Here is a 10210-nt window from a genome sequence, read left to right as displayed (position 1 = left end):
TGCCCCACCCCCTCACTAAGCATGACGTTCTCACCCCTCTTGTTTATTTTTCTAGATGACAAGACCAGTATTTTGCCGATTACCTACTTTGATCATAAGACAGTGGCCTTGTATCACTTGGCCCATTTTCCAGAGGATGAAACCAACCATAGACCCGACTGTGGATATGACAACTATGCCTATAGAGGCTAGTTCTTCTGAAGAGTAGATCAGGCTATTCTGACATTTCTTTTTTGTGTATATACTTCTTCTAGAGAACACTCTGATGTATATATATATATATATATATTTATAGTTCTAATGTATACAATTTACTTTTGGACACTGTGACACTGTGTAAATATTCTTTTTGCAATGTGTATACATCTTTATCTGGATAACTGCAATATAATGTATCACTTAGTGACACTGGAGAATGATGTAATATATTTCACTAAAGGACTATTTATATTTATACGGACTCTGATTTATAGTTGAGTTATTGTGGTGTTATCAGCTACCCTAGTCTAGATCCTGGGGAAATAGGCTGACTGGATACGGTGAGGTGTTCCAGTGCCGTATGTCTTGGCCTATTGGAGGTAGGGTGTGACAGAGGGTGGCATAATAACTTTATTAGCAGCAATAGGAGGATGATCAACTCGTTGGAGTTGAATTAAGGGAGAAAAAGAGAGCTCAGTGGTGCTTCTTAGTGCTGATACCATGTCAACTCATGGATTCTGGGATAATTCTCATTGATTGAATGACGAGCATAAAAACAGACACACACACACACACACACACACACACACATATATATATATATATAGGTGCAAGCATGGCTTGCTATACACAGATGAATATTACAAGGAAACATTTCCCAAATACAAGATTCAATCAAGAAAAATCATGTAGGAGAATATATGAAGATAAATGAGAATATATGAAAAGGATAGACACGTCTATGTATGTGCAATATTCGATTGATAAGGCTTTATTAGTTATGAAAAGTTATTTCTCAGTTTGGTTTTCTTCCTTTTTCTTTGATAAATAAGGGTCTTTAGCTTAATTGGTAGAGCACTTGTGGTAAGAAAATGGTTTTATACCTAAAGAGGATAGTGGCTCGAATCTGCCAAGTCCCTTATATATATTTTCATTTAAACTTCAATGGTAGTGTCATGAAAATATTAGGATTTTTAGACAGGAAAAACATAACATTATGAATTTTGTACGAAGGAAGTGCTTATGGACCATAACGCCTCTCTCTCCTCCCTCCCTCAAAATATAGTCACAAGGTCATGTGCACATGCGAATATGGCTCTTGTGGGGCCAGCATTGAGTGAGGTGAGGAGGAACCAACAAAGAATGAACAAAAAAATCTTGATAGGCAAGAGAATGTCAAAATCTTATTAATTTCTTTGACCATATAGAAGGAATATGTTACAAGAGATATAGATGGAAATTTCATTCACCCACCAATCATAGCAAACTGTTTTTAAATTAAAATACTCTTAAGCACAGTGAAGACAAGCACTGCCTTGGCCCTTGAAAGGAGAGGAAATTCATTCCTTTTATCTGTTATTTACGTGTTTCATAATCTATTTTTCCAATTTTAATATTTTCTAGTCAGCAAAGCAACCACGCCAAGGCTCTAAAAACACCACGGAGTTCACACTGCCCAAACAACTCGAACCATATCATCAGCATATTATCTATAATCAACAACTATACTCTCCCTTTAACAGATACGAACAATTACATTGAAAAACGCTTCAACCTTCCGTTAGCAGTGTAGGCTGCCCCACATGACTACTGATATCACCAGATACAAGTCCACAGTTTCTAAAAGACACGTAGTAAACAGCTAGCTTCTAGCAGGCCACGAGGGTTCATAGTGGCCAACAGACATCACCATTAGTCAGTGACAGCACATTTCCCTAAGTAAACCGTAAGTAAGAAATACCTACAAAATTCTCCAATTCTTAAATGAGCGATTTTTTGTGCCGTCGATATGTGTACATTTCTTAAATCGAATGGTTATAAAAATTTAAGGCATTTGAGGGATTAAAATGAATTTAAATTTTAAAAAAAATTTAATTCTTAAATTTTAAAAATATATTTTATATATATATATATATATATATGGAGAGAATTGAATAAGAATTACACAATTACACAATTACAAATTAAAGAGAATTAAGATTCAATGCACCTAGACATAGATTTGGTGTGACATATGGTTACAGCTATGATCCCACATGAAAAGAACAACACACTTTCTCTATAAATAGAAATATCGTTCTAAGGTCAAGGTCGGTCTCTACTACTCTTTCAGTTCCCAGTACATTACTGTTGGTTGGAGTACTAACTTCATCATCGGAGAGTCCCTGAGTCCAATTCTACTCATCTCTTTCTCCTCTTGATGTGCAAGTATCTCTCCAGCCAACGAATCAATTTTCTGGACGCAGCAACTGCACTTCCACCACCCCATATATGTTATTACCATCCTATCTCCATGATCCAATTCTTTCACCCCTCGTAAGTATTTTTAAGCTAATAGCACGTGTAATACCCTCTTAAATATTAAGGGTTTCCCTGCACTGCACCTTCAGCCTTTAACATCTAGTTATAGCCATGAAGAACAACACCTCTAACATCTTTTCTCCATTCCTTACCCTCCCATGGGGAGTTACTCCTGATTGGGTAGCCACCAGCCTTGGTGGAACCCTCATAAGCTTCATCCACCCAACCATTGCACTTCTCATTCTTGTTTCCCTTCTTTTCATTGCCCTATTTCAGTCTCAGATTCACAAGAAACCGAGGTCAGCTCCACTCCCACCCGGTCCGACACCATGGCCTATAGTAGGGAGCATTCCGGAATTATTCCCAAAGGAGCCGGTATTCCAGTGGATACATGGGTTCATGAAAGAAATGAATACTGAAATTGCGTGTTTTCGATTCGGTGATGTGCATGTCATTCCAGTTACTTGCCCGGAGATTGCTCGAGAATTTTTGAAAAAACAAGATGCTACGTTTGCTTCAAGACCAATTACAATGGCGACCGAGTACGTGAGCCGTGGGTTCTTGGCCATAGCTGATACACCATGGGGTGATCAATAGAAGAAGATGAGAAGGGTGGTGGCTTCTGAGGTTCTCAGTCCCACGAGACTTCGATTGCTTCTTGGGAAACGAACAGAAGAGGCTGATAATCTTGTCCACTATGTGTACAGCCAATGCACTAGTGGTTCAGTTGTGGACGTAAGAGTTGCAGTTAGACAATATAGTGGCAATGTCATTAGGAAGATGATGTTCAACAAGAGATACCTTGGGAAAGGAAGGAAGGATGGAGGGCCTGGCGTTGAAGAAGAAGAATATGTTGATGCACTCTTCACTGTGCTTTCTTACCTATACGTATTTTGTATATCAGATTATATGCCTAGTTTGAGAAGGTTTGATTTGAATGGACATGAGAAGATCGTGAAGGAGGCTACTAGGATTGTTAACAAGTACCATGACCCCATAATTGATGAGAGGATTCGAGAATGGAAAGAAGGGAAGAAAGAGGCTCAAGATCTTCTTGATATCCTCATTTCAGTGAAAGATTCAGATGGGAAGCCATTGCTATCTACTGAAGAGATCAAAGCTCAAGTTGCGGTATGGTTCTAACTACATCAATTATATTTTCTTGCATTAGTCTAGTCACACATACCGTTCCGTTCCACTTCAGGGTGTAATGAGGCTTGGATTCAAACACGTTAATCCAGTAACTAGTGAATCTAGGCCCTACTCCTAGACTTAAGCATATGGATCAAGGATTTAAGGGACGGTATCGGCAGAAACCGAAAAAAATACCAATTTGGATCGGATCGGATCGGATCGATGGGTATCGGTCGATTTTTCCCCTACTTTATTTAAAAAGTACTAATTTTTTACTATTTTACCCCTTAACCGATATGGATAATTGATTTGAATCGGTCAAGGATCGGGGATCGATCTCAACTGATACCGATCCAATATGGCCGATTCCCGACCGATACTTGAAATCATGATATGGACTGACAATTTAGTGTTGGGCCTGATGGCATATAATGAGGTTTAATTTTAGTGGAAATTGAAGCACAAAAACATGTCCATTTATAGATGGGGATTTTTGGGGAAGGGCTTTAGTTTGTTTTCTTGAGTCTTGCTCCTAATTCATCTTCTCTATAGTGATTCACTGTTGTTAGAAACTACTACTGAACACCAAGGGGGTAGTAGAGTTGGCAAGGGACCTTCGCTTTAGGAAACATGTGGTTCTGAATTCGACTCCGTTTACCTTCTTGGGACCACTCACACGGGGTGTTTGGTGCCCTTCATTGCTTTCGACGAAAGTCAAATTATTTTTATTCAACCTTGGTATAACCCGGTCCATGTAGTTGTGAGGTTATTAAAGGCCCAAGGAAAAAAAAATACTATTGGAAGTATGATCTATTTTGCAGGACTTAATATATGCAGCGGTGGACAATCCATCAAATGCAGTTGAATGGGCATTGGCAGAGATGATCAACCAACCTGAGATGCTTTGTAAAGCTACTGAAGAAATTGATAAAGTCGTCGGAAAGGAGAGATTAGTCCAGGAGTCCGACACACCACAGCTAAATTACATCAAGGCATGTGCTAGGGAAGCTTTTCGTCTCCACCCGATAGCCCCTTTTAATCTTCCACATGTCTCCAATGCCGATACAATGGTGGCAGGTTATTTCATTCCTAAGGGCAGCCATGTTATATTAAGTCGAATTGGGCTGGGTCGCAACCCTAAAGTTTGGGATGACCCACTCAAGTTCAAGCCTGAGCGCCATTTGAAGGATCCCTCAGTTGAGGTTAAGTTGGTTGAGCCAGAGTTGCGGTTCATCTCATTTAGCACTGGGAGGCGTGGGTGCATGGGGGCCGCACTTGGCTCTGCCATGACTGTTATGTTGTTGGCTAGGCTTCTACAAGGTTTCAACTGGGGAGTAACCCTTGGTGAGTCAAAGATTGAGCTCAGTGAGTCGAAAACCGATCTTTTCTTGGCTAAACCTCTGCTTGCAAATGCTAAGCAACGTTTGGAATTGGATGTTTACCCAATTCACTAGATAAATTCTTGGAGCTAGAGTTGATTTGAAATATTTAAGTAGTTACATAAAAGTACCATGTATAAATTATTTCTTGTGAAGTGGATTGGATTACTCAATGGAAATAGAATTCTTCGTGCCATGGTTGCTACGGATTGTTTTTTCTTATTTTTTATTTCCGGAAATTGAGTCATTTGTGTTGATGTAATGATAGGATGTGGTAATGGGTATGGGATGGTGGATTAAAATATGGTAGTGTATTAATCTGTAAAACGAAGAAGGTTCACCACATATGGTATGAGAATCGGATGGCGGATTAAAATATGATATGGAATGGTGAATTCAAATATAGTATGGGTGGTTGATGATTGCAGATTGGGCTGGCAGGTAGCAGAGGTGACAATGGCTTGCTGGGACGATGGACAATCTCTGGGGTAGTATTATTTGTTTTTTAGCAAGACCATGGGTATCAATTTTTTTTCTTTTTCTTTTTTTTTTTTTTTTTTTTTTTAAATGATAGACTCATCTCTGGCATTGCCATCAGTAGGGATAGCCATTACATTATGAAAACCAAAACCTAGGTCTTGGCATAGCGTCAATGCCTAATTCCTTAGCTATAAAGGATGAAAAGTCGACCATAGCAGCTGATACCCCTAACTTTGCAGCATTTTAGGAAAAAAAATCGCAATTGAATTGGCCTCTCTATAGCAATGCGAGATCTTCCAAGAAACAGAGTTAAGGAAAAGCTGAATGAAGATCCAATTTTGTAATGCATACCAAGGAATGCACTTTGATTAAACTGAAGACACCACTGAAGTAGAGTCTGACTCAACCTACAACGCCGCAAACCCAAGATCTTTCACTCTCTTTAACCCCTCCATAAGGCCAGCAAATTCTGCTTCGAAAATTGTTTTAATTCTAAGAAAGATTTTGAAAGAAAACACACCTGTTGCGGTAAGAAATACTCCCAAGCTTCTCTGCGTCCTGTAAAGGAGAACAAGTAGAAAGTAAATACAAGAAAGTGAGCGTCAGGCTGATCCGACAGGGGACTCTCTGATACTTAAGTCAAATCTCTCTACAAAAAGTAATTCCAAGAAGAATGGAAAAGAATAGATTCCTGTAAAGGGGGTTTACATGTGTATTTATAGTTGAAGCGTGCGGTCATGGAGAGTCCCAACTTGGTAATTGTCTTTCTGCTAGTAGAAGTCCAAGCATAGTAAGAGTTTGAGTCATATTTGGAGGGTTTATAATATCCCGATCGGTAGGGGATTGCCCTTCCTTTTAAGGATGAATAAGAGTCCTTTTGGGTGATATTTCCTAATTTTCTCCTTGCCTAGAGGTTACGTATCTAACTTGGAGTGAATCCTCTTGCTGTGAGTGAGTTGTCTCCCTTATTTGGGATTCTCCAAGCTATGATAGCTCCGTCGCTAGTTACAGAGCTATGGATGTGGACTTAGTGGTATCCAGCCCTAGTCCCCTTGTTTTGTCACTAAGACTGGTTTAGTCTTGGCCCATCTCATCCAACCTTAGTTCCACATGTCATGCTAGTATTGGAGTGTACACTTTTGCCATAACGAATGCCCCCACTCCTACAGTCATGAGGGTCTGTAGGAGTAGTAAACCACTTTTGAACAGGTTCTAAGCTAAGCATCCGAGCAGTTGATGTGATTCTAGTCCTTGTAGTAACTGTCCAAGTGACCAACGCCAGTCACCGAGCCATTGGTGGTGATTGTCGTTGTTTCATATCGACAAGATCTTATCCGAGTGATGGTTGTTTATTAGAGCGATGGTTGACATTCCTTTTAGTAATTGAACCGGTGTCGTAGTAGAGGGAGAAAAACCATACTCCACCCATCTGCTTTTGGGTTTTTAATTCTTAGCATATTTGTGATTAATGCATCACAGATTCCCAGGGCTAAGTGCCTAGGTGGCAGTAGCCTTTTGCTGATTGAGAGAAATAATAATGACAGGTAGATGAATGAGGAGGTGCCATGTCACCAACCGCACCATTGGTTGAGAGATGGGAAGTCAAACCATCACATCTACTTGGTTCGAATCCCACACCTTTTCATCAGATTTGTCATGTCATGGGCTAGCATTTAATGCCCACCTTTCCTTTATGGGTTTATAAAACCCGTTCTTCTATTCCATCTTCTTCTTCATCGTCTTCATGTTCTTGGGTCAATAGTATGCCACGTAGGACAGCATATGTTACAAGAATGCCACGGGTAGAAATAGAGGTAACAAATGTAGCATAGTCAGCACCCAAGCCATTGAGAACATATAAGCATAGATCATCATCTGAGATAGCTTTGCCAATAGCTGCCAATTGATCAGCGGTGGATTTTACCTTGAGTAAGTATTCTTGTACCAAAGAACCTCAACGTTTGATATTTTGTAATTACAAACGGAGTTGCATGACATGAGCTATAGAGGAGGTGGAGTAGAGATGCTCCAGATTATTCCAGACCTCGTGGGAGGTGGTACAACCAACTATTTGTGCATGAACAGATTTTGAAAGAAACATGATAAGGCAACACATGAGAAGCTGGTCTCGCCAAACCCATCAGAGTTACGCCAGATTGGGGAGAGTTGCTAGGGTAGAACCTGCTACAGCAGGGTTTGGGATGGGTATTGTTGGTGTTGGGCACAGTGAGGTGTTATCAACAATATCATATAGTTCATACTCTTTAAAAGTGGGACAAGTTGAGATTGCGAAAGTAAATAGTTTGAATTTGATAGTTTTCACTGAGAGAAAATTATTGAGGGAGGGAAAACTGCTACTATTTGTGTTGGTAGAAGGTAGCAAGAGGGAGGAGAATCCAGGAGTAGCCTAGTGCTTGAATACCATGTTAAAGTAAAAGTGAGAGATGAAGAAGACAACAGGAGGAAGAAGAAGAAGAAGAAGAAGAAGAAGAAGAAAAGAGGGAGAGAGAGAGAGATAGAGAGAGAGAGAGAGAGAGAGAGAGAAAGAGAGCAATATTTACGTGGTTCAGTTGTCTAACTCAACTTACGTCCACAGCTGTAGACACCCAATTTTGTCACCCTCCCTCGGCTATGATGACTTACAGATTGTGGACGCAACCTCTTGCTTCCGATTGACAAAGATGACAATTGACTGAGATAACCCAACCCAAAAACATTTCATACTCACCCTAAACCCCTAGAAATCCTATGCTAGAGAAAAGAAGGGTCCAATTATGAATTCTTATATATGAAGGAATCCGGTCCAAAGTGAACGTACAGATGGATAGTACTCGGAATCACGATCCAATGATATATAGTACATCAAAATCGGACCGTCAGATCTCCCGTAATCATTTCCAGAAGATAGAGCATGCACACCCACACCTCACCCATGCGAATACCATACACCCACACACTTGCCATGAGCACCCAAACCCTACCCATGCAAGCACCCAAACCCTGCCCATGCATGCCACGTGCCTGATAGCCTCGCCCATGCGTGCCCTGCCCCTCACTGTGTGAGGCCCCACCCCTGTATGTGGCCCCACCTTCCTATGCACCCTTGCACTCGTGTAGGCTCCCCCACCCTCCTGCGTGTCACACCCCATTCACACAGAACTGGACCGATGACAGGGTTAACTCCGGTTAACCCAAACCTGCCAGGATCATCTGATATAGTATCCAACCACAGCATACACACAACTAAGATAATGTTCAACAGTTCAACGGAAGACTTAATTTACATATAAATATCCCCAATATACTTGATACCCAAATTGTAGTACATAGATAAATACATGTGGGCCCGCAGGCATGATATTTACACAAAAAGAATAATAATTCATGTATCAAGTACACAAAAGGGATCATCAAAAGAATCAAAAAGTAACCCTATATGGAGTCACTGCTATGGTCCCACAGCACAGCCCTCGCACGTGCAATCTGTGCCGTGCTCATAGTCCTCAGGGACCCACCAATCCTCTTCAGGGAATTCAACTGTGGGGCCCGACCCTTGATCTTCAGGCTGGTGACCTGCAAAATCATCTAAAAGAGGTGTACACGTGGGATGAATTCACTAGCTCAGTAAGTGAAAAGTAGGACCACACAACAGTCCACACAACAATCACAACCATATGTATTATATGCTATGCAATTCATTTTAAATCACATCCACCTAAACAACATTACTAAGTCTTTGATTTAGTGCTACTACAACCATAGTGCGCGTATACTCCAAGTACGAGCCGCGAACTCCATCCCATGATACGTCCACAGGGCTGTCGAAGAAGGCCCACCGTGAGTACTCAGAAAAGTAAGGCATGCCGACTACCGGCTCTCAACATAAAAGTAAATGAAAAAAAATAAAGGTGCTGACTCCAGAAATTTAAAAGCAGTACGATTGGCCCTCTTGAATATACCACCGAGGTTACCGACTATCCTAACAACCCACCGGGCATATGTTTAACCGCCACAGTGATCTGACAACCGCGACCACTGCTTCCCCCCAAATGGTAACCCAACACCTCAACCCCTGTTGGGAAGGGTCGTAGCACAGGAAGATGATAATCCTAAACCGCATGCTCCTATATAACATAGTACGATTGCATAGTGCCACCGCATCCCATTCCACGGGCCACCAATGCACTCGATTCCAAACCGATTATGGCATCTAGTCTATTAATGCATCATGCACAATGATTCCATCATTCATCACATAAGCACATCATCATTTGACATTGAGAAAGTAAACACAACACACATGTCATAATAATATGAGGATGGATAAACTACATATAATTTGCATGATGATATGGCTAGTATAGATACATTTGAATAAATGCCAACAAGCCTTAAAATAAGGCCAAACGTCCACTCCTCACTTACTTGTAGTGTACAAAGACTCACGCCCGATACGGATGACATCCGGCACGAGAAACGTAAATTTTGGTGAACCTATCACAAGTGAATGGGGTTAGCATTTCACCACTTTGGGGTCAAAACTAAAAAGATTTGATTACAAAATCTTGTTTAGAATCCTAAAAGAAGTTCGCACGTCCTTTTTGGGTTCATTCGGACGAAAAAATCACGTTAGGAGCCTCTCAGGTGGGTCGGACAGCCCACCTATCACAGCCAACCAGTCTTCACAGGTGGTCGGGTCGGCCCATCGGTCTTGACCC

General features: G+C 41.0%; 2 protein-coding genes across 2 annotated transcripts; both read left to right on the top strand.

The window, feature by feature from the left end:
* Positions 1 to 2305: 2305 nt before the first annotated feature.
* Positions 2306 to 5214, top strand: LOC122082619 (tyrosine N-monooxygenase-like). The gene is made up of 2 exons (XM_042650305.1): positions 2306 to 3630; positions 4455 to 5214. The coding sequence occupies exons 1-2, from the start codon at positions 3103 to 3105 to the stop codon at positions 5085 to 5087; spliced, it is 1161 nt and encodes a 386-aa protein (XP_042506239.1). The 5' UTR covers positions 2306 to 3102; the 3' UTR covers positions 5088 to 5214.
* LOC122082073 (tryptophan N-monooxygenase CYP79A68-like) lies at positions 2611 to 3096 on the top strand. Its single transcript, XM_042649567.1, has one exon. The coding sequence runs from the start codon at positions 2611 to 2613 to the stop codon at positions 3094 to 3096; it is 486 nt and encodes a 161-aa protein (XP_042505501.1).
* Positions 5215 to 10210: the final 4996 nt, after the last annotated feature.

Source organism: Macadamia integrifolia, chromosome 6 (genome assembly GCF_013358625.1).
Source record: "Macadamia integrifolia cultivar HAES 741 chromosome 6, SCU_Mint_v3, whole genome shotgun sequence".
NCBI lineage: Eukaryota > Viridiplantae > Streptophyta > Magnoliopsida > Proteales > Proteaceae > Macadamia > Macadamia integrifolia.
This window is presented reverse-complemented; position numbering and strand designations above follow the sequence as displayed.

Coding starts and splice junctions, on each gene's coding strand:
- LOC122082073 (XM_042649567.1), top strand. CDS start 2,611: ATGAAGAACAACACCTCTAACATCTTTTCTCCATTCCTTACCCTCCCA.
- LOC122082619 (XM_042650305.1), top strand. CDS start 3,103: ATGAGAAGGGTGGTGGCTTCTGAGGTTCTCAGTCCCACGAGACTTCGA. Junction 3,631..4,454: donor AGATCAAAGCTCAAGTTGCG/GTATGGTTCTAA, acceptor TCTATTTTGCAG/GACTTAATATATGCAGCGGT.